This window comes from Sander lucioperca, chromosome 4, assembly GCF_008315115.2.
Source record: "Sander lucioperca isolate FBNREF2018 chromosome 4, SLUC_FBN_1.2, whole genome shotgun sequence".
NCBI lineage: Eukaryota > Metazoa > Chordata > Actinopteri > Perciformes > Percidae > Sander > Sander lucioperca.
In genome coordinates, this window is record NC_050176.1 from 3,726,019 (window position 1) to 3,751,691 (window position 25,673).

At 40.0% G+C, this 25,673-nt stretch overlaps 1 protein-coding gene and 1 pseudogene across 1 annotated transcript; both read right to left on the bottom strand.

Moving 5' to 3' along the window:
• Nucleotides 1-3,325: 3,325 nt before the first annotated feature.
• Nucleotides 3,326-5,667, bottom strand: LOC116039676 (perforin-1-like). Its single transcript, XM_031284627.2, has 3 exons — nucleotides 5,594-5,667; nucleotides 4,878-5,413; nucleotides 3,326-4,748 (listed from the first exon to the last, which is right to left on the bottom strand). Exons 2-3 carry the CDS (start codon nucleotides 5,411-5,413, stop codon nucleotides 3,548-3,550), a joined length of 1,737 nt encoding a protein of 578 aa, XP_031140487.1. The 5' UTR covers nucleotides 5,594-5,667; the 3' UTR covers nucleotides 3,326-3,547.
• A 3,929-nt stretch (nucleotides 5,668-9,596) lies between these two features.
• On the bottom strand, nucleotides 9,597-20,504 carry LOC116039677 (annotated as a pseudogene).
• Nucleotides 20,505-25,673: the final 5,169 nt, after the last annotated feature.

The following is a 25,673-nucleotide window of genomic DNA, read 5'->3' on the forward strand; positions in this document are numbered from 1 at the left end:
CTTGAATGGTAGCTAGCTTACGGCTGCAGAACACAGCTATATATAGTAGCTAACGTTAGCTAACGTGAACGTTAGCTACTAACCTAGCACGAACAAACTGCAGAGAGAGCTAAGATGCGTTGGTTAGCCTAGCACCACCAAAGTGCACAGCTGCATTAGCATGTAAACCTACACAATAGCAGTTAAGAGAGTCAGTTTGATTATGCATCAGGCTTTATGTTGGGACTGTTATGTTGTGTTAAACACTCTCAGGAATGTCTGTACTGTGCACTGCACAGTGTTTTTCTTTTTTGCACTACAACTTGATTTTTTTGAACAAGAGAGTTATGTTGGTACTGTAAAAGAGTAAACAGGCTGGCCTTTCATTTTGTATTTGTTTAATAAAATATATTATTAAGAATTTTTTGGTATTTATTTGAGATACATTATGGTTTTTATTAATCGAGCAACAGAAAAATAATCGTTATATTAATCGTCCAATTAGTCGTTAGATTAGTCGACTAATCAATAAAATAATCGCCCGATTAATCATTTAATAAATAATCGTTTACCCCCAGCTCTAGATCCTACGCACAGTTTTAGAAATGAGACCCCAGATCTTTCTCTCATTTCGCACTGCTTGCCTGACAGATATCTCGGAGTGGGTGTCAAGATACCTACTTAGGCTCGACCTAGAGAAGACTGATCTTCTGTTCCTTCAGAGGAACTGATGTGAGTGCTGAAACCTGTCCATCACCAGTGACAATACTGAAGTGATACCTATTCAGATAGTGAAGAACCTGGATGTGACTGTAGACATGAACTGTTGCTCTAGGCCAAAATCGCACCGGTGGCATGCTCCTGAAGATTCCTCCTGGACAACATCAGGAGGATTAACCCCTTCCTCACTAGGGAGTCAACCCAAATACTCATCCAAGTGCTTGTCATCTCCCACCAAGACTGCACCTCCCTCACTTGGTTAGTCCACAACTTTGGTCAACGGTTAAATATCTCAACAAATATTCAAAGGACTGCCGTGAAATTGTGGTCCGCAGAAGATAAATCCTGATGACTTTGGTGATTCTCTGACGATTCCTCTAGCACCACTATGAGGTTGATGTTTTTGTTTTTAGTGGGTGTTAGGGTTAGGTGGATTTAACATAAAGGTGGTACATGTTCCCCATGGATGAGTCATGAAAACTTTGGTGATCTTAATTTGGTATATGACTGTCAGTAAATGATGTGTGACAGACAGACCTAGTCATGCCTGGTTAGTCCATTATCTCTGGTTAACCTCACCTTTCTCAATTCACTCTCCCTTCTCTTTTCATTATGTACAATAATGGCTCTTCCTCATTCGTCCATATCCTTAACTGACCCTCTAATGGGTTCCTACATGGCTGACCCATATGGCCAGTCTAGTCCAAGGTCTTCTTCTCTCCTTCAACTAATGCTCCCTCCAATTATTCTAAATCCTTATACGCTGTAATTGGATTTTGGCAGTAAAGTAACCAGCTGTTGTTTTTTCATCTTAATTACACACAGGTGATCTCGATTCAAATTAGTTGGTGACTGGATACAAGACATCATGCCTATGTATGTGTCATTTAAACAGATTTAAGGGATTTTGTTTTCACTTTTGCTGTTATTTCAAAAAAGAGCAAACAACAAAACATGAAATCCAAGTGGGGTGAACCATCTAATTTTTATAGGCACTACTGTATAAATACCTGGAAGAAATATATTGGATGATAGCTCTTAAACATGCAGTAGAAATAACAATTAAGAATAAAAAACAGTTACTGTCATCTCCAGAGATACATACAAACTTCCTGTGTCACACAGTGAAACTGTGCTATCTGTTAGCACTGCACGTTTTCAGATGCATCCCACTTTGAAACACTGCGAAACAATCTCTAGATACTGTATATATATTGAATAATATGTACAATAATAAACTATAAGCAGCATTTATTGTCTGTACACAATTCTTTTTTTTGAACGGCCCTCCATCAAAGCAGCAATTTTTGCTCTGTTGCCACACTACAATTAACCAAAATGTCACACATTTGTTCTTGGTTCAATTTTGTTCATCTGACACATTTCTGACTGTGTCTCATGTGGTCGAGCTCATTTACTTGAATGAGAAAGCTTGCGTTTGCAAAAGTTTTACTGTTTATAGAGCTTAAACTAAGAAGGAAGATACACCATATTGAATAGGCCATGTAGGCCTAGTTAGTCAGTCATTAGGTTACTGTAAAGAACCATACCCTCTTTGAAGGTTTAACTCTTAAACTGCAAACTATGTATATTCATTTTGTCACATGAAATCACATGAAGTACAACTCCAGTAAAAATGTAAAACTATGTATGTAAAAATAAAAATCCCTTCAGCTCCTTCAACTTGTGCATGATTTATCATAAAGGATTGTGTGACTGTCAGATCGGCACACAGAAAGAGTCACTGGGTTAAATGGCAATGGGACACCAGGTACAGCCAAGTCTCAGCGAAAAGTTATTTCATGGATCCAGGATACAAGATACCTAGAGATTGGCATGGGGTACTTTCCATAAGATCATCTCTGAATGCAAATCAAACCAGCTATTAGGCTAACTGAAATAAAACCATGCCAATCACTAGGTATGGTGAATGGTATGTGATGATGTGGGGCTATTTTAATTCCAAAGGCCAAGGGAACTTTATCAGGATGCACAGTATCCTGGATCCATGAAATAACTGGCCTTTAAAAATAAAAATCTGCCTGCCTCTATGGGAATTTAACATAGGGGTGTACTTACTTATGCCCCCTGTATTTTAAGAAAGAACATTTATTCATTTACGATACATTATTCATTCACAAAGAAAACTGATGTCCTTAAAGGTTGGATTTTTCCCCATTTTTAGCATGGGTGTATTTACTTACAAGCACTGTAACTTACTGCATTGCAATATAAAGAACAATTTATAAGGTCAATGCCTCTGTTCGTCAGCCAGTCTTTAAATTAAGATTTACAGTATATGACGTTTTATGGTTTATTTTGTATATCTTTTAAAATATGTTTCTGTTGAAATAAATATACCTATAAAGTTGTCATGTATCTCTTACGTTTGCCCTCTCATAGACATAATGCCAAGAAACAACGGCATTTTTGGTCAGTTTTGTCAGCCGTGACATGTATAGGAATGATCAGATGAAATGAAGAGAAAAATGAGAAGAGCCTTCTATGTGTGCCGTCTTGACTTTAGTCGTTTGCTTGCGTTTGTATGATTATGCATTTCAATTTTACATGTAACCAAAAAACTACACAGTATTTTTAATTTAAATAAATCACACTGACACCTGTGTTGTCTTTGTTGATGCTTTATTGGCTGAGTTTTTTAACTAACATAAAGAAGCAGAAGAAAAGAACATTTCTCACAAACACATGCAGTATTTGGATTACATTTGAGAAATTGAGAATGTGTAATTATTTTGTTAACAAAAGTCAAATAAAGAAATAGTAACAGTGTGAAATATGCAATTAACTAGATGCAAGATAATCATAAACTTAAATCCTTATTCTCTCATCACCCCATCTCATGTCGACCGCTGACCTCAACCTGACTGACTGATTTAGCATTCCTCTTCCCTGTCTCTCCAAGAAGGACCCCGTTTCTAGTGTGGAAGACCTTGGCCAAAGAGGGACTCATCGGGGAGGGTATGTATTCTTGACATTGGTCACCACCAAGACTTGGTGCGCACTCTACTATGTAGGAGAAGAAGAAGGTACCGTGATTTAACATGCAGCTGTCGCTCACTTTTCCTCTACGCAGATCAAATGAACACCAACCAAGCAGATCACTGTTCCAGTAAGAATCCGCATCATAAACACTGAACTTCAGTCTGTTTTTCATGTTAATGACGATGGGTCCAAACTCAAATGTCTCTGGCCATTTAGGATTGTCATTGTTATTTATGATGACAGTACGCTTATTCTTATCACCGTAACTAACCACCACTGAACCATCTGTCTGAGTCCACACATCACCATAAAGACCTGTTGCATAGAGGCTGAAAACCTTTAATGTTGCAAGACTTTTCCCAGCAGGACAGCAGTTTGACTTGATATTCTGATTACTGTTGCAAACACAAGCACAAGGATCTCTTTTGCTGGATCTGTGCCCAATCTTACAGGTTTCTGAGCATTTTTTCAACACTGCATTTTTCTTGATGTACTTCTCCACCTCTTGCTTCAGTCCGGCTCTGGCAATATGACCACTTGGCAGTATGGTGTGCAGGGGATTTATGTTGTATCGGACCACATCAGGTATGGTTTTCAGTGAGCTAAGCCAGTTGTTATAGACAGAGGGGTTTGATTGGCCATCAAAGAGGATGTCAGCCCCGTTGATATTTCCACCAATGACCTCTGTGGTACGTTCATTAAATGTGCTGCTGAAACTTTGACTAGAGCCTAACTTCTTCTTCTTTGCCTGACAGTGTTTGTACTCGGCTTTAATGCTAGCAGTACTTGCAAAGCTAGCAGAGGCCTCGACTGACAAACAGTCATTCACTTCTGTTGCAGACAGTCCACTCATGGTTGTCTGGCAGGTCCGGACAGCAGTGCTTGCTTTTATTTGCCCTCCTAGAGACACTTGTGTGATGTAATGTGTACCATATGTGTCGATCAGACTGCGATATGATGGTTCTGTCTTACGTGAATAGGATGGAAGGGAGTTCACAGCTAATTCAAAGTCATGACTCAGTGGAGGTTTTGTTGCCATTCTATAGCTGTAAAACACAGGGATCATATACATAAGTTACTGTCGATTGCAGTATTAAGATTACAGTAATGTTCATATTTGTCACTTTAAGCATGAAGTTAATGACAAAAAGACAAATATCTGTGCATATACTCACCGGTAGAAGCTACAGTAGACAGAATGACTAAAGAAGGTGTAGTGGTCTTGTTTTGACTTTTGCATGGCAAAGGTAGATTCTTTGGAGTGGGAACCTCCAAAACCAACACCAAGCTTGACAGACGGATCTACAGGGATTTCAAGGCCAATTTTCCAATCATTGGACACGGATGATGTAGAATCATTGACAAGAGTTTCGACAGAATCATACTGGATACCGGAGACCTTTAAACTGCACTTGGGGAGGGTTCTCCAGTCCACCATGCCAGCTGGAACCTTCTGGCTCTCTCTATTCATGTAGCTGTTTGTGTATAGCCTGCAAGTGCCATTGCCAAGCTTCCATGTTTCAGTGTCGATGACATAGGCACCTTTCCGCTCCATTGTAACGATGTCAAAGCCTTCTCCACCCAGATTGTAACCAGGGACAAAGGGAGCCTTTTCACACTGCTGCGGTGTACCAATGAAGCTTACACTGGATAGAAGACACAGAGGACACCATGCCCAGAACAGGAGCATGAGATGCCACAGCCTTGCCATCTGTATGGAAGAAATACATAGGGACAGAAGGTAAAAGGCATGGACACAGAATCAGTTAAACAATGCATGTAATATTTCAATATACATTGGATATCACTAAACTAATGACTGAGGAATAGGATATACTATGCTATACTCCCCTGTCTACTAGACTAGATAGGGGAGAACTCAGGGTCTTACCTCGGCTGTTGACAGCAAGTTCTGTTCAGTAACTTACAATATCTGACCCATCTTATAGTGGTAATGTGGAGGTGGAGTCTTGATTGCTTGCCTTTGTGATTCTCACACATTTTATTTTAGATGTGTGTGTGTGTGTGTGTGTGTGTGTGTGTGTGTGTGTGTGTGTGTGTGTGTGTGTGTGTGTGTGTGTGTGTGTGTCTGTGTGTGTGTGTGTGTGTGTGTGTGTGTGTGTGTGTGTGTGTGTGTGTCTTTTGTTTGTGGGACATGTGGCATGGTTTGTCATGTCTTTTGGATGGTTTGTTATACAGAACCATCTGGAACTTTTTTGGAAAAGGAAAAAATACGCGGGCAGGTATCACGTCCACCATTGTTGTTTTGACAATTTCGGCCGTCACACACATCAAACCCATTTCCGTAGCTGCCAGTAGCTCCGACAGCAGGCTGATTGGTTCGGTCAAGTGCTGTTTGGACACACGCATTACTTAAAGCCTGGCAAGATGGATTTTCCTGTGATGTGTGATCCTGCGATACTCGCGTGATCTCGCGAGAAACCAGCTGCTCTGCAAGGTAGGTGTTATGCCTTCTCTCCGGCCTGTGTGGCCTGAGGCATTATCTTTTCTTGGAGTCTGTATATACGTCCGCCCCATACTTGTGAACACGATAACTAAGATAAATAAGAATGAAAAGAATTTGTACAACGTAAGGAGAGGGGCAGTGCATTCCACAGCCTGGGTGTCACTGCCTGAAATGACCGATCCCCTCTGGTTTTAAAGTGAGTGTGGGGAACCACTAACAACATCTGACCTGATGACCTCAGACTCCGGGAAGGAGTGTGATGCTGTATCAAGGTAGATATATAAGAAAAACCTTGTCTGTGCAAGGCTCTAAAAGGAAGGACCAGAATTTTGAAATGAATTTAAAAATGAACTAGTAACCAGTGAACTGATGCTAAAACAGGTGTGATGTGCGCTCTTTTGCTTGTTTGAGTTAAAAGCCTTGCAGCAGAGTTCTGAACAGCCTGGAGACGGTAAAGCTCTTTCTTGTTCAAACCAGTAAAAGACTCTTAAAGTAATCCAAACAAGACGAAATAAAAGCATGCTGTATGTTGGGGTTAGTGCATCTGCCAATCACTTGACTGATTGGCAGAGGCATACAACCACAAAGCGGTAATTCTAGATTGTTCTGTATTCAATATTTTCCTGTTACTTGTTGTTGTATGCACTTTAATGTAAGGCACATTGAGTTGACTTGGAATGAAATATGCAATATAAAAAGTCACATAAATCTCAAGTTCAAGCCACAGACTGCTCATTGATATACAGTTGTGCTTATAAGCACAACCCATGAACCCATGCTAAAGTTGACTAAAAAGAAGAATAAAAAATTCTGATTTTGGAAATTGATCTTAATGCCTTAATTAAAAAATGAGGAAAAGTCCAACGTTTAAGACACCAATTTTCTTTGTGAATGAATAACGTATATTGTAAATAAATATTTTATAAATAAATTCCTTAAAATACAGGGGGCATAAGTATACACATCCCTATGTTAAATTCCCATAGAGTCAAGCAGATTTTACCTAGAGATTGACATGGGGTACTTTCCAAAAGATGATTTTTTTATTCCTCTTTTTAGTCAACTTTAGCATGGGTTCATAAACTTATGAGAACAACTGTAAAATACTTATAATAACATTAAAGTTAGGGTAGTACGGTGCGTTTTACTGATGGAATGTGGGGAATGGTATAACTTAATTAAACAACTTTTTCCTGATACCTATAAAGCACACTGTAGGCTGCCATATATTTTAAAACTGGAAATTTCAAGTAGCATAAAATTAATTAATATATTGTGAATCTTTTGAAGAGTAGGTGCCCAGTATCATCCCCAGTTTAGAGAGAACTAAGTCTGACATTAACTTAAAATGAATTTCAAAATCCTTCGCCCTCTACACATACAATGAAGAGTTTTTTTTAAGATTATTTTTTGGCATTTTAGGGCTTTATTTGATAGGAAAGCTTAGACATGAAAGGGGGGAGAGAGGTGGAATGACATGCAGCAATCAGAATCAACCACGGTCGCTGCAGCAAAGCCTGAACCTGGGGCACATGGGGCACACACTCTACCAGGTGAGCTACCCAGGTACCCCTACAATAAAGAGTTGGTAATTTTGCCAAATACATGCACAAATACAACGATTTATAATTACCATCTGCTACAGCATGTGGGTCGCTGGTGTTGTTTTTTTACGTTGTGAGTCTGTGTGTGTCATTATGGTAAATTGTAGCCCTGAAGACACTTGCTGTATCTGGATCTGTCACAAAAGCAGTTTTGAGTACTTTGCCAGGTGGTCTGTCTGCGGCCAAATTTTGTCACCGTGATAGCGTCATAACCATTCAAAATGCAGACACAAAACCACCGAAAGGTAGCAGTTGAGATCAATATTAAGGCTGAGTTTGAAGAAGGAAGTAGGAGGGTAGGAAGTAGTGAAAGGGCCATTTCCCCTTCACCACTGTACCTCATACAACCCCACATCAAAAGATCCTAATTGTCCAGAGTGCAGTCCTTGAATAAAGCAATAATCAGAATCAGAAAAGGATGTATTGCCAAGCAAGTAGCACTTACGAGGAATTTGCCTTGGTTGTTGGTGCTTACATAAACATATTAAACATTAATATGAAATAAACAAACAATAAATACAGAAACAAGTAACACAAACATTATAACTATTATAAAACTATTAACATTAAGAAAAAAGATGCTGTATGGATGTGCAAAAAATGGTAAGGGATGTACAAAAGTTTAGGATATATAGAATATGCAGAGGACAGGTAACTAGAACAGTATGTCATCCAAGTGCTTGTCATCTCCTACCAAAACTGCACCTCCCTCCTCGCCTGAGCCCCTGTGACTGCCACCAAACATTTGCAACTAGTTTGAAATGCTGCTGCCAGTCTGATATTCACAACCACACTGGCTCCCTGTTGCAGCTTGTCTCAAGTTTAAAACTAGCTTACAGGGCAGTGAAGGAAACAACTCCTTCCTTCTTACATTTAAGCCATTGTCAAATTCTACTCTCTGGCGCAACCTGTGCTCCCCTTTGCCTCTGGGAAAGTACCTACCCTCTAACTCTTAGGACTATGTGGTGGTTCAATAACTTCTTTACTGAAGTCTAAACAGCAGACTTCCACCACAGTGAAAACTTACGTCTAATTTATAAAAAGATATTGCACTTACAAGACCAGTTATCTCAGGTATGAGATCTGTAGCCTAAATAGGCGTTGTTGTGGTTGTCGTCAGGGGCATCGGACTGGGGGGGGGGGAAAGGGGACTGAGTACCCAGGGCCCTCGTGTGAGGAGGGCCCAAAAATATGATAGAATGAATAGCTGTGGGGGCCCATAGAAAATGCCTTTCTACAGGGCCCAGAATTTTGTGTTACGCCCCTGGTTGTCGTAACAGAGAGTTATGGCCAAATACTATTGACTATGTTTTGTTGTTGATAGTACTAAATATTCATCAAGCAATTCAAAGGAGAAATATGTGTCCTTAAGTTGTATCAATAAGCAGCTTGGGTTCAAGTTAACTTACTGCATTGCAATATAAAGAACAATTTATAAGGTCAATGCCTCTGTTTGAGAGCCAGTCTTTAAATTAGGTTTTACAGTATATGACATGTTATGGTTTATTTTGTAGTGTGTAGATATATAGATCTTTTAAAATATGTTTCTGTTGAAATAAATATACCTATAAAGTAGTTATGTATCTCTTACGTTTGCCCTCTCATGGACATAATGCCCAGAAAAGAAATGTTGGTCAGTTTTGTCAGCCCTGACATGTATAGGAATGATCGGATGAAATGAAGATAAAAATGAGAAGAGCCTTCTGTGTGCTGTCTTGACTTTAGTCGTTTGCTTGCATTTGTATGATTATGCATTTCAATTTTACATGTAACCACAAAACTACACAGTATTTTTAATTCAATAAATCACACTGACACCTGTGTTGTCTTTGTTGATGCTTTATTGGCTGAGTTTTTTAACTAACAGAAAGAAGCAGAAGAAAAGAACATTCCTCACAAACACATGCAGTATTTGGATTACATTTGAGAAATTGAGAATGTGTAATTATTTTGTTAACAAAAGTCAAATAAAGAAATAGTAACAGTGTGAAATATGCGATTAACTACATGCAAGATAATCATAAACTTAAATCCTTATTCTCTCATCACCCCATCTCATGTTGACCGCTGACCTTAACCTGACTGACTGATTTAGCATTCCTCTTCCCTGTCTCTCCAAGAAGGACCCCGTTTCTAGTGTGGAAGTCCTTGGCCAAAGAGGGACTCATCGGGGAGGGTATGTATTCTTGACATTGGTCACCACCAAGACTTGGTGCGCACTCTACTATGTAGGAGAAGAAGAAGGTACCATGATCTAACATGCAGCTGTCGCTCACTTTTCCTCTACGCAGATCAAATGAACACCCACCAAGCAGATCACTGTCCCAGTAAGAATCCTCATCATAAACACTGAACTTAAGTCTGTTTTTCATGTTAATGACGATGGGTCCAAACTCAAATGTCTCTGGCCATTTAGGATTGTCATTGTTACTTATGATGACAGTACGCTTATTCATATCACCGTAACTAACCTCCACTGAACCATCTGTCTGACTCCACTTATCACCATACAGACCTTGTGCGTAGAGCCTGAAAACCTTTAATGTTGCAAGACCTTTCCAGCAGGACAGCAGTTTGACTTGATATTCTGATTACTGTTGCAAACACAAGCACAAGGATCCCTTTTGCTGGATCTGTGCCCAATCTTACAGGTTTCTGAGCATGTTTTCAACACTGCATTTTTCTTGATGTACTTCTCCACCTCTTGCTTCAGTCCGGCTCTGGCAATATGACCACTTGGCAGTATGGTGTGCAGGGGATTTATGTTGTATCGGACCACATCAGGTGTGGTTTTCAGTGAGCTAAGCCAGTTGTTATAGACAGAGGGGTTTGATTGGCCATCAAAGAGGAAATTAGCCTCGTTGATGTTTCCACCAATGACCTCTGTGGTACGTTCATTAAATGTGCTGCTGAAACTTTGACCAGAGCCTAACTTCTGCTTCTTTGCCTGACAGTGTTTGTACTCGGCCTTAATGCTAGCAGTATTTGCAAAGCTAGCAGAGGCCTCGACTGACAAACAGTCTTTGACGTCTGTTGCAGACAGTCCACTCATGGTTGTCTGGCAGGTCCGGACAGCAGTGCTTGCTTTTATTTCCCCTCCCAGAGACACTTGTGTGATGTAATGTGTACCATATGTGTCGATCAGACTGCGATATGATGTCTCTGTCTTACGTGAATAGGATGGAAGGGAGTTCACAGCTGATTCAAAGTCATGCCTCAGTGGAGGTTTTATTGCCATTCTGTAGCTGTAAAACACATGAATTATATAAATTAGTTGCAGTCTATCACATGTCACTGTTTGTTTTTTGGTTTTAGCTAAATCGCTTTCATTACTGCCAACTATCCAGAACACTGTAAAACCAAGCAGTGAATTGCAAATGACAAATATCTGTGAACATACTCACTCCCATAGAAGCTACAGTAGACAGAATGACTAAAGAAGGTGTAGTGGTCTTGTTTTGACTTTTGCATTGCAAAGGTAGATTCTTTGGAGTGGGAACCTCCAAAACCAACACCAAGCTTGACAGACGGATCTACAGGGATTTCAAGGCCAATTTTCCAATCATTGGACACAGATGATGTAGAATCATTGACAAGAGTTTCGACAGAATCATACTGGATACTTTAAACCTTTAAATCGTGACACTTACCCCTCATTTCCACCAACTGCGGTATGGCTGCGGATCGGCTCCGCTGCGTGTCGGCTCCGTGCTCTGCCGTCCTTCAATACCCACCAGGTCCGGATTTGTTGCAGAACGGCTGCGGCCATGACTGACAGCTGTAGTCACGAGGACCCACGAGATCTCGTGAATTCACGAAGAATTGAACCACAAAACCGACAACAGTTTGTTTCCATCCACTGGAGTAGAGGGGAAACTACTCTGAGCTGTGTTTTCAAGGTGTAGTGCAGGGAAATATGATCTGCAGTGAGCACAGTGTATTTTATTTTGAAAATTAACTGGATGTTTTATTTTGTTTCTGTGTTCGACTTCCTGTCTTGCACTATCTGCCGTGGGCTGAATTGCTGTGGAGCTCTCCGGCGTCCGGCAAAAATAGAAGCTCTGCGTATCTGCTCCGGAGGGCTGCGGACATTAACCCCCAATTTCCACCAACTGACGATCCGCAGTTGGTGGAAATTGGGGGTTAATGTCCTCGTTATCGGTCTGAACTTTAATACTGTTTGTGACAAAACCTGCATGATGAAAAGTGTGTTTGCCTATTATACTTTCGTCTATAATTGTATCTCGGGGTGGGGGATACCACTAGTTGATGCTGTGATTTTGGCAAGGTGTCTACAATCACAAATTATTGTAAACATGTAAATACTGCGGTGATCCCTGTGCGTAATGCTGCATGATGGCACTGCTGACTACGCCAATGGAAGAATCAGGAGAGAAATAGACTTCAGGGACCACAAAGCTGCGCTCTTGGATCTATGTACTGAATTGGGTCCAGTAGAGCGGGCAACGCGCCGGAACAGGTCCTCGCCACTCTGGGGGCCACCTGCTGTTTCCAGAGGGAAATGGCAGACAGCTAAGTGTTTTATATAACTATTATATATAATCTTCAACTTTATCGCTAAGGCTTGTTTGGATATAATATATAGTTGTGTTAAATCTTATCATATAGGTCTGGTATATCGAAGCTGTCCCCGAGTGCCGAAATGCCTGCCATTTTGGACGGTATTATTAATATAGGTAGTCTATACATCAGGTTTACCTACCCTATGCGAGAACAGGCCAAAATTATAATTCTGTCTGAGAAGTTTTTTGCTTTTTCCCTACCAGTTGTCATGATTCGGCGTAAAAAAAACCTGCCATTAACCTGGCAGTTGATCAGCATCAGCATTCAGCATGATTAGCATTCATGAGGTGCTTTGCATTGACTATTTATGGTTAAAAATGGGCGTGTACAGGGCGGGATAAGAGGCTGATTGACGTACACACACTTGTGGGTAATCTGTGATTTATAAGGGGAACGTAAACTTTTAGTAAGGATCCTACACACAGTTTTAGAAATGAGACCCCAGATCTTTCTCTCATTTTGCACTGCTTGCCTGACAGATATCTCGGAGTGGGTGTTAAGATACCTACTTAAGCTCGACCTAGAGAAGACTGATCTTCTGTTCCTTCAGAGGAACTGATGTGAGTGCTGAGACCTGTCCATCACCAGTGACAATACTGAAGTGATACCTATTCAGATAGTGAAGAACCTGGATGTGACTGTAGACATGAACTGTTGCTCTAGGCCAACATCACACCGGTGGCATGCTCCTGAAGATTCCTCCTGGACAACATCAGGAGGATTAACCCCTTCCTCACTAGGGAGTCAACCCAAATACTCATCCAAGTGCTTGTCATCTCCCACCAAGACTGCACCTCCCTCACTTGGTTAGTCCACAACTTTGGTCAACAGTTAAGTATCTCAAAAAATATTCAAAGGACTGCCGTGAAATTGTGGTCCGCAGAAGATAAATCCTGATGACTTTGGTGATTCTCTGACTATTCCTCTAGCACCACTACGACGTTTTTGTTTTTAGTGGGTGTTAGGGTTAGGTGGATTTAACATAAAGGTGGTACATGTTCCCCATGGATGAGTCATGAAAACTTTGGTGATCTTAATTTGGTGTATGACTGTCAGTAAATGTTGTGTGACAGACAGACCTAGTCATGCCTGGTTGTCCATTATCTCTGGTTAACCTCACCTTTCTCAATTCACTCTCCCTTCTCTTTTCATTATGTACAATAATGGCTCTTCCTCATTCGTCCATATCCTTAACTGACCCTCTAATGGGTTCCTACATGGCTGACCCATATGGCCAGTCTAGTCCAAGGTCTTCTTCTCTCCTTCAACTAATGCTCCCTCCAATTATTCTAAATCCTTATACACTGTAATGGGATTTTGGCAGTAAAGTAACCAGCTGTTGTTTTTTTATCTTAATTACACACAGGCGATCTCCATTCAAATTAGTTGGTGACTGGATACAAGACATCATGCCTATGTATGTGTCATTTAAACAGATTTAAGGGATTTTGTTTTCACTTTTGCTGTTATTTCAAAAAAGAGCAAACAACAAAACATGAAATCCAAGTGGGGTGAACCGTCTAATTCTTATAGGGACTACTGTATAAATACCTGGAACAAATATCATATTGGATGATAGCGCTTAAACATGCAGTAGAAATAGCAGTTAAGAATAAAAAACAGTTACTGTCATCTCCAGAGATACATACAAACTTCCTGTGTCACACAGTGAAACTGTGCTATCTGTTAGCGCTGCACGTTTTCAGATGCATCCCACTTTGAAACACTTCGAAACAATCTCTAGATACTGTATATATATTGAATAATTTGTGCAATAATAAACTATAAGCAGCATTTATTGTCTGTACACAATTCTTTCTTTTTACTGTTTGAACGGCCCTCCATCAAAAGCAGCAATTTTTGCCCTGTTGCCACACTACAATTAACCAAAATGTCACACATTTGTTCTTGGTTGAGTTTTGTTCATCTGACACATTTCTGACTGTGTCTCATGTGGTCGAGCTCATTTACTTGAATGAGAAAGCTTGCTTTTGCAGAAGCTTTACTGTTCATGGAGCTTAAACTAAGAAGGAAGATGCACCATATTGAATAGGCCATGTAGGCCTAGTTAGTCAGTCATTAGGTTACTGTAAAGAACCATACCGTCTTTGAAGGTTTAACTCTTAAACTGCAAACTATGTATATTCATTTTGTCATATTAAATCATACGAAGTACAACTCCAGTAAAAATATAAAACTATGTATGTAAAAATAAAAATCCCATCAGCTCCTTCAACTTGTGCATGATTTATCATAAAGGATTGTGTGGCTGTCAGATCGGCACACAGAAAGAGTCACCCGGTTAAATGGCAATGGGACAACCATAGACAGTTAAATACATTGACAAAGCGACGCCATATACTTCCACGGAGACCAGTGAAGTCAATTAGAAGCACTTTTCCGGTGATGGCTGAGCGTTGCTGGGCAGCCTCAAACTGAGCTTGAAGACGTAGATGTGACGTGAGCAACCTGTCTGAAAGTTGGAAGTCTTCTGGTAGCTGTGCCAAGAGAAATCTCAATCATTCCCAATCTAGCAGAGACGGAGAGCGTAGGTATATGTAAGGAGATAACATAGACACAGGCTAATTATTGCTAACTAAAATGCTAGTTAACATTAGTAATTAAACTTAAACAGCTAATATAAGTCGAAACTGCCTGTGAGCTTCTCTTCACTATACGGTAATTTGTCTACTATGCGACAGAAAGTCGCGTGGTTATGACACAATCTTTAGCCTATTTTTACAAAAACGCCTGCTACGGAGCCATAACGTGAGATACAAGGTAATGGACTCTTTTATACATTGTCATATTTCTTTAGAAATAAACAATGGACAAATAGTGTCTTTAAACGCTTCAGATGTAAAGTTATTCGCTGTCAAAGTGACGCCAAAATGAATGGCAGTTAATGGAATTCTAGTGGCAGGTGATGGCTTGTTAGCCTCAGAAACTCCCCATAGGAGGAACGCTTTCCAGACGCTCGCTTACCCCCTTGGGGACACCAGGATCCAGCCAAGTCTCAGCGAAAAGGCAGCTCAGCTCCCGACATCCCGCTGGAAACCGACGGAGGCACAGAGGCCACCCAGCTCACCGTCCGACGCTTGTGCACTGGCCAGCAGGATGCCCAGCAGAAAGGTGGCAGTTGGTGCTCAATTTCACCACGCTTGCCTCACTGCCCCCTCTGATGTAGAGATGAATATGGACCTAGAGATGGTTTTGCTTGTCCGTATAGTGTGGATCGTAGCCATAGGTCGCTAGTTACATGCCATAACCTTTCAACATCAACAACATAAAGCACAACTACTATTTGTAAAATAGACAGTTAAACATACATTTTGCAGTGCTGACAAAGTTTATGCGCCTAATAGAACACATATACACGTATATTTATACGTACACATAAACATATTTAGGAAACCACGTTGGACTCTCCATTTCAGTTAATATGTGACCTCTAAGAAACTTCCTACACCAGTGTGTGGTTTTGTGTGGTGAATATACATATACACGGTGTATTCACTTATGCTGAGCACTGAATACAGTGCTCAACATAAGTGAATACACCCATGCTAAATTTGACTAAAAAGAGGAATAAAAAAATCATCTTTTGGAAATTGATCTTAATGCCTTAATTTAAAAAAATAGGAAAAATCCAACCTTTAAGGACACCAATTTTCTTTGTGAATGAATAATGTATTGCAAATGAATAAATGTTCTTCCTTAAAATACAGGGGGCATAAGTAAGTACACCCCTATGTTAAATTCCCATAGAGGCAGGCAGATTTTTATTTTTAAAAGCCAGTTGTTTCATGTATCCAGGATACTATGCATCCTGATAAAGTTCCCTTGGCCTTTGGAATTAAAACATCATCACATACCCTTCACCATACCTAGTGATTGGCATGGTTTTATTTCAGTTAGCCTAATAGCTGGTTTGATTTGCATTCAGAGATGATTTTATGGAAAGTACCCCATGTCAATCTCTAGGTATCTTGTATCCTGGATCCGTGAAATAACTTTTCACTGAGACTTACCTGGATCCTGGTGTCCCATTGCCATTTAACCGGGTGACTCTTTCTGTGTGCCGATCTGACAGTCACACAATCCTTTATGATAAATCATGCACAAGTTGAAGGAGCTGATGGGATTTTTATTTTTACATACATAGTTTTACATTTTTACTGGAGTTGTACTTCGTATGATTTAATGTGACAAAATGAATATACATAGTTTGCGGGTTAAGAGTTAAACCTTCAAAGACAGTATGGTTCTTTACAGTAACCTAATGACTGACTAAGTAGGCCTATATGGCCTATTCAATATGGTGCATCTTCCTTCTTAGTTTAAGCTCCATAAATGGTAAAGCTTCTGCAAAAGAAAGCTTCCTCATTCAAGTAAATGAGCTCGACCACATGAGACACAGTGAGAAATACGTCAGATGAACAAAACTGAACCAAGAACAAATGTGTGACATTTTGGTTAATTGTAGTGTGGCAACAGGGCAAAAATTGCTGCTTTGATGGAGGGCCGTTCAAACAGTAAAAAAAAAGCATTGTGTACAGACAATAAATGCTGCTTATAGTTTATTATTGCACATATTATTCAATATATATACAGTATCTAAAGATTGTTTCGCAGTGTTTCAAAGTGGGATGCATCTGAAAACGTGCAGCGCTAACAGATAGCACAGTTTCACTGTGTGACACAGGAAGTTTGTATGTATCTCTGGAGATGACAGTAACTGTTTTTTATTCTTAGTTGCTATTTCTACTGCATGTTTAAGCGCTATCATCCAATATGATATTTCTTCCAGGTATTTATACAGTAGTGCCTATAAAAATTAGATGGTTCACCCCACTTGGATTTCATGTTTTGTTGTTTGCTCTTTTTTGAAATCCTTTAAATCTGTTTAAATGACACAAACATAGGCATCTCAAGATATGCATTCATCATTTCCTGTGTCACACGATTGAACTGTGGTCTTTGTCTGTGCTGCAAGTTTGCAGATGCATCCCACCTTAAAACACAACAAAACATGAAAGTATATATTGGCTGATTTGTGAAATGATCACAAAATCTTGTTTTGTGAAGTTTGTCAAAGCTGCTTTGTGTAGGATTAATCATAGCAACGTAGCATTAATTAAAAGACACAGTTCCTCTTTTTCATGTGTGAATGTTAAGTTCTCGATCATAGCAACCCTGCTACACCACATGAACCAAAATGTCACACGTTTGCTTTGTTGCTCATCTTAAGTGTTTCACACTTTGTCTCTCGTGGTCGGAGCCTTTACTGGAATGAGGAAGCTTAATGTTCCAATAGATTTTTTTATTTTATTTTTTAAAGATATTATTATTATTACTCTGTTCATTTAGCTTGCTTTCAGTGACATGTCATTAATTCCAGAAAATAGAAAATAAATTACTACAAATTAGTTCTTTTTCATTTCAACTGTGAAATTTCTTTAGATTTTAATCTTAATAGTTTGTATTTTATTACAGTGTACATCTGTTGGTTTGGTCTTTTCTGAATCTCCTTGTAACTTGGTTTTGAAGGGTGCTATATAACTAAAGCAGTAGAAGTAGTAGTAGCAGTAGTATTAACTTTTTTAGATAAAAATAAAACACACTATGATTCAGAGAATAACTAGGGGACCGTTCGGTATTCATGGTATGGACCACCGGAGGAAAATAGGGGAGGGTCATGTCTTTTTATTCTTTGTTGATGGGAGGGTCATCCAATTTTTTTTAGTCTAGGGGGAGGATCACCCAACTTTTGTATTCATGAGAACAGCAACATTTCAAAGTGGCTTGTTTGGTGCATATTTATCCATGTAGCTCCATGTAGCTCTCTCAGTCTCGGCCCCTATTGCTAGCAGATGGGTCCCTCCCTGTTTAGTCAGCCAGACAATTTGAGCTGTAGCTTTATAGACCGTGGGATTTCCCAAACTGAATAAATCCCGCTCGCACATATAAACACAAAACTACTTTGCTACCTGCATCATGTTTTAACTAAGACATCTGCTGAAAAAATAATTGTATTCATTAGCATGATTGCCGTACTGTTTAGTTCAAAAACATCCAAAACACCATACGAAAACATACCAGACGCAAGCTTTTCTTTTAAAAAGTCGAAGCTCGCGGACTGCACCAGCCGGGAGGACATAAATGAGACGGGAGGTCTCCAGGCTGCAGCCATACCCGACTCAAATATCCTTTCGGTCCCCGTGATTATTTGTGAAATTGTGCAAACGACAGCCTTTTCAAGGCATTTGAGAAGGAAGGAGTGGTAGCATGCAAGTCCCCAAATTGACCCTTGTCTGAGAAATGGAGTTTTGGATAATGTTCAGCTTCGGCAAGTTTACCTATGCTAAAATATACAATGACTGAGGAAGCCTAGTGACGAGTCCATAGCAACTAGTGTTGACTTTGTTATTTCCCAGTGTGCTTTGCTGAATGGTCTCAATGTTTTATTGTTTTATTTCACGTGAATACTAGTTTACTAGAGGAGTAACTTAGTATTTGAAGTAATGCAGTAATGCAGGAAGTGTGCATTTAGTTTCCATGCTTATTGTGTTTCCACAACAATGTTAGTGAGTAAATCTACTGAAATGGCCACCACACCATAACAGAGGAGTGTGATGTGTAAGATGAGAATGCAGATGTTTAGTCACATAAGTCATGGCTGTGAAAAAACAGTGGGTATCAGTATGTAATTGCCAAGCACAAACCAGTACAGAATGCATCAATAAATTGTTGGGGAGGGTCATCCCTTTTTTACTTATCATTTTGGAGGGTCATCCAAAATGTATTGCTGGTGAAGAGAGGGTCAGGTCTATTTTGTTAAAGATTCCAAAACTCCTCCGGTGGCCCCTGAAATAAGTAACGAACAGTCCCTAGGTATTTAAATTACACTAAGTAAATGTGTTTATTGAAACCCTAAGCACTTGTACTTTAGCTCTTTTCACATATCTTTTACCTCATTTCCCATTTTTGTTGACAGCTCGCTCTTGGTCCTTTTGAGTTCAAACGCACATATTGCCTGATATGATAAATATTCCTGGCCATATTCCTGCCAGATAAATGTCAAGCAAGTTACATTTCTGATCAAGAAACAAAAATGTGTTTGTGTCTGTGAATGTGTCTAAGACCCGACTAGACTGCAGGCCTAAGCCCCATGCAACGTCGTCTTCCAGGCAGCGCTGCATGGAAGGCACAAGGCAAGGGTTACGGTTAAGGTTAGGGTTAGGTGCCTTGAAGTCGACGGTCGCAGTGTTGCCTTGAAGTCGACGGTGAGGGCTTAAAACACTGTCAAGCGTGTGCTGAAATGACAAACAGCTCTACTGTCAGTTAAAATATCTATTTGTAAATATCATCGTAAGTACTTTACTGCTATATCAGGGATGAATTGAAAAAATAATAACCACAACAACAACAACAACAACATCATCACAACAACAACCAGTATAAACACATATCTAATTTAATTTCAGGAAACATTCTTAATTATTTCTCCATTAAAACAGCCTTTAAAATTACAACATTACTGCAGTGGATAAAAATCATTTAGGTATTCAAAAATTACAACTTAGAAGGATGCAACTGTCAACAGGAAGCAATAATGTACTGTATATAGCCAAAAAGTATTCAGATCATTTACTTAAGTAAAAGTAGCAATACAGTGTAGAAGTACCATTTTAGTAAGTAAGTAAGTAAACATCCTGCATTCAAATTTGTACTTACTTCACTTTATTTAAAACACAGAAGTATTCATCGCAACATATTTAAAAAGTAAGAGATAGGCTAATTCTTTACTAGCCCCACAACAGGGACATTTGCAGTGTTACAGCAGCAAAGGGGATAGTGCAAACAGTAAAAAAGCAGTTAACAGTGAGGGGGAAATATAGAAAGTTAACAGACTTAAAGGTTGAATAATTTAAATATATAATATATATAGAATATTGAAAATAATATTGCACATGAGCGAGTTGTCAGTTTTGGTAAGTAGTGTACTTGGAGCAGTACTGATTATAAAGTGTGACAGCAGCAGGAAGGAAGGACCTGCGCTATCGCTCCTTCACACAGTGCGGCCTGTCTGCCTGCTGAAGGAACTGCTCAGTGCTGTCAGAGTGTACTGCAGGAGGCAGGGACATGTTGTCTATCAGGGATGATAGCTTGGCTATCCTTCACCTTTCTCTTCCCAAATCCACTTGTTCTAGTGGGCATCCCAGGACATATCTGGCCTTTCTAACCAGTTTGTTCGGTCCCTTCCTGTCAGCAGTTGCGGTGCTGCTGCCTCAGCAGACCACAAGATGGCTGATGCCACCACAGAGTAAAAAAAACATCCTCAGGAGTGCCCCCTGAACTCCAAAAGACCGGAGTCTCCTCAGCAGATAGAAGCTATGTTTCCATCCACACGTTTTTATCCTTGTCATTTTATGGTTGCAACCCGCCACAAAACTTTTGTTTTAGTTCATTTCCGCCCAGTATTTCCGCTCTGTTTGCACACATGGCAGGTGTCAACAAAGACAGATGTAAGTGGACAAACGAGGAGACGAGAGACTTTTTGAATTTAATTTACGAGCAAAATATAATGCTGTCGTTCCCACATCACAGGCCGCCTCCGTTGTCGTCGGGCATTTACGTGCATCTGCATCTGCATCATCATAGCAATGTGTTGATAGCATCGTTGTTTTCTTATTATAGCTTGATATGTTGCTATCAGCTGGCACATAAGCACTTTTACAACTTGTGCAATATTGATCATTTGTTGGTAGATGGCGCGATCCATTTTGTCTAGCAAAACTTTGTTTGCAAATGTCAGCTTGAATGTTGTGCGATTTAGTGCGAAAATGAATGGAAACACCTTAAAATGTCTCAAATCAATTCGATATACCAATTTGACCGCAAAACAGCATGTGACGTCATTACGCACAGGTTTTTATTTGCTTTAAAGCCGTTGGATGGAAAAACACTTTCACCAGCTTTATTCGCATTAGTTTTTTTACCGAACTTCAGATAATTCGATTGACAAGTGGATGGAAACTTAGCTAGAGTCTGCTCTGCACATTTTTGAACAGTGCATATGTGTTTTCTGTCCAGTCCAGGTCCAGTTGATTGTTCAGAAGAACACCCAGGTGCTTGTAAAAAAAAGCAATCATGGCCTATTTCAGAATAATATACTGTGTATTATATCATTGTATTATAATTATTGATGCATTAATCACGTTACTGTTACAGCTGATCAGGGTGGGGCTAATTTTACTTATTTTACGTACTGCTGGGTAGCTTGTGAATTTTTCCCCCGAGATCAATAAAGTTCTATCTTAAACTATAATAACAGAATATACACATCATAATTCATGTGTTGATTATGTATTGTATTTTTAATCTGAATCTGCAAGTAAATATAGACGAGTAAAACTTACAATATTTTCCTCTGAATTGTATTGGAGTAGATGTATAAAGTAGCATACAGCGTACATTAGGGGTATACGTAAGTACGGTATTTGAGTAAATGTGCTTACTGTAGTACTTTCCACTAGCGTATATAATAATAATAATAATAATAATAATAATAATAATAATAATAATAATAATAATAAATACTTTTTTTTACAAATCTTTTCACTCTGTTCGAACACACTACACACAGGCCTGAAATACACACACATGCTCAGATCCTATACATGCACACATGTGGAGAAGACAGAGTGAGGGAGCTGCAACTGCTGGACAGGCTAGCAGTTGGGGGTTCGGTGCCAATATATACTGTATATTGTACACACACACTAAGTATGTGCATTCATCTACAGTATGATGTAAGTTTTGGTCACTATTTGAAGGTGGGTACATTGTATTCTGCGAGTAAAGAGGTAGTAGTAGTTAGTACAGACAGGTTTTTCTTCCTGCTGCATCTGTGTTCATAACATGAAGATGTTCCCCCTCTGCTGCTGCTCATCCAGTACTACAGGCAGCCTTCCATCTCTGCTCCAATCATCTGGGACCTCTGTGAAAAGTTAAGATTCATATTGTTACCACAGAGGGGCAGTAGTTCCATGCAGAAATGACTAAAAAACAGCTGTAGATTCAAGCAAATCTTCAAGTTTATGATATGTATCAGAAACCTCTCTGTGCAAGAATTACTAAATCATTATTAAAAGGCAACTATTATATAGCATTTTCAGGATTATACTTGCATTTTGTGTTTGTACTAGAACATGTTTAATAATAATAATAATATTAAATTGAATTTATAAAGCGCTTTTCACAAACTCCAAGTCGCTTTACAGGGCAGGTAGATAATAAAAACAATGCACAACAAAACAAAACAAGATTCAGGCACAAATGAGAAGGGAGGGGGCGTGGGGCTATGTATAGGCAGAGGTGAAGAGATGGGTCTTGAGGCGGGACTGGAAGATGGTGAGGGACTCAGAGGTGCGGATATCTTGGGGGAGGGAGTTCCAGAGCCTGGGAGCTGCCCTGGAGAAGGCTCTGTCCCCAAAACTGCGGAGGTTGGACTTGTGGATGCAGAGGAGACCGGCTGAGTTGGATCTGAGGGACCGTGAGGGTTGGTACGGGGATAGGAGGTCAGTGAGGTATAAGGGGGCCACATGGTGGAGGGCTTTGTAGGTAAGGACCAGGATTTTGTAGGTGATCCTGTGGGAAATAGGAAGCCAGTGGAGTTGTTTTAGGACTGGAGTGATGTGGTGCCAGGATTTGGAGCAGGTGATGAGGTGGGCGGCTGCGACCAGCTGGAGTCGGTTGATGTTGGTAGAGCTGATGGCAAGGAGAAGTGAGTTGCAGTAGTCCAGTCGGGAGGAGATGAAGGTGTGAATGAGTCTTTCAGCAGCGGGGCGTGTGAAAGAGCATCTGATTTTGGCGATGTTGGAGGTGAAAGAAGGAGGTTTTAATGACATGACGATGTGGGCCTCAAGGGAGAGGGTGGAATCAAAGATCACGCCAAGGTTGCGGGCCTGGGGAGACAATTGTGCCGTCGATGGTGAGAGTGGGATTATTGATTTTGCTGAGTGTGGATATGAGAAGGAATTCTGTTTTATCGCTGTTGAGTTTGAGGAAGTTGTGTTACATCCAGGTTTTAATAGCTGACAGACAGGAGTTGATGTGGGAGAAGGGAGGCTTGTGGGGGGATTTGGTGCTGAGGTAGATCTGGGTGTCATCGGCGTAACAGTGGAAGTCCAGGTTGAAGTGGCGGAGTATCTGCCCAGGGAGAGGATGTAGATGATGAAGAGGAGGGGGCCGAATACGGAGCCTTGGGGAACACCTTGAGTGACTGTGGCTGTGGCAGAGGTGTGGTTATGGAGAGAGATGAAGTGGGATCTGTTGGAAAGATAGGAACGTGCTTACATGCTTTAATATTTAAAAACACTTTATTTTTCTCATACTGCCCATGGCTGCTGCACTCGTATTCACCCTCTGTATGAGATGCCTGTCTCTTTAAGCCCTCCTCCCGAAAAAGCCCAGTCTGCTCTGATTGGTCAGCATGCTTCCTGGAAACTCTGGAGCCTCCACTCCGTTTTTCACTAGCTAGTTGAAACTGGAGCTACTGCAAAGGAGTAGCTATATAGCAGGACTTTGTACCGTGAAAAATCACAAATAAAGGCTTCTAAACCAAATATTACACAACCGGACATGTCCCAGCAGTAAAATGACCGGAATTTGGGGAGAAATGACCAGCATTGGCCAAGATTACAGCTATGTTGCGTTAGCATGTAGCTGCTTAATAATTAACAGTATGCTTATGTTAGATTGTAGTGGAACGAAGCAGCACTTTCAACCGTCAAAAATTGAAGATAAAGGCTTTTAAACCGAATACTACTAACAGAAAATGTTTCAGGAGTAATGTGACCCGGAATTGGAAAGAATTTAACGACACTGGCAACCAAGATGACATATTTTAATGCTGTTAGCATGCAATTAGCTACATGCAGACAATGTTAACACCGCAGTGGCTTAAAAAAAAAAAAAAAAGAAAACTCCAGTGCTGCCTACTTGGAGCAGATGACCAATCATAGAAGTTCGGCTTAGAGTTGCGTAAGACTTAAGGCTGATTTATGCTTCGGCATCGAATCGACGGCATACCCCCGCAGATGCTTTGCGTCGAGGCGGCACAGACCGCAAGGACTGTGAACTCGTCCTGTGTGTTGATAGTCGGTGTTTCATACAGCCTACTGTGGGGAGTAGCAACATGCTAGTTCACTGACATAAACTTTGCAAATAAACTCAGACATATTTTGGTTACAATGATAGGGTTATCCATTTATATGGATATGACATTCATATGTCAGTAACATTTTGAAATTAGCAATTCGCCAGCAAGCAGTACTTTGTGGGCAGCTGTGCTAAAGTTTGCTGCTAACATAACATAAACTGGCTGGCAGACACCTCGCAAATAAGACTTATTTTCTGGTGACAGTAACTAGGTCAATGGATTTTACTGTTTCTATTTCTCTATACTTTTTACAAAATCTAAGCAAGAAAAGGCCAAACAAATAACATTAATATTTTAGCACGACAGTCTATGGGGTTTGCCATTCTGAGTACCGTTTCGGTGGTGAGCGACATAGACACAGGCGACACCCCTTAGCATTATGGCGGTTAAATGCAAAGCAACCCCGATGCAGAACTCCGAAAGGGTCACAACGCCATAGCTACGGCGTGGAGTAGACGCAGAAGCATAAAACAGCCTTTCCGAGAGTAGAAAAAACGGTTGAAACTGGAGCTTTCAGAACGTTTTAGCTCACAGGGATTTGTCTAAAATACATTTACCTCATTAATAGAAGTTTCGGCAACTTTTAACATAAAATTCCAAAAATATAACATTGGAGATATGACAGAAAACACGGAAAAGCATAATATGTCCCCTTTAAAATTTGATGTTGTTGACATCATTTTGGAAAAACAATTAAGCAATCAAGTATCAGGGTTGCAGTCTGGCATCGAAGAAGAACAAATCTTCTTTCGCTCAGATAGATACTATCTAGCCTTCATTGGGAAACTGTTCCCACAATGTAGTTTTGTGTTTATTTTATATTTTTGGTACAGTGGAGTACATTTCTGTCCAAAGGAATACATTACATTATATTACATTACATTACATTATGTATTCCAGCACAATTTGCACTTTTGCATTGCCCTATTGTCTTCCTGTTTACAATCCTCGTTGTCTGTTTAAATGTGTGTATGTGTATGTACGTGTATATGTTTATATACATTTTATATACAAATTCATATCTGTACATATTTTGTGTAAGTAAGGAGTAAGTGTATGTTTAGTCTTCTATTCAAAATCTTTTTTTCTT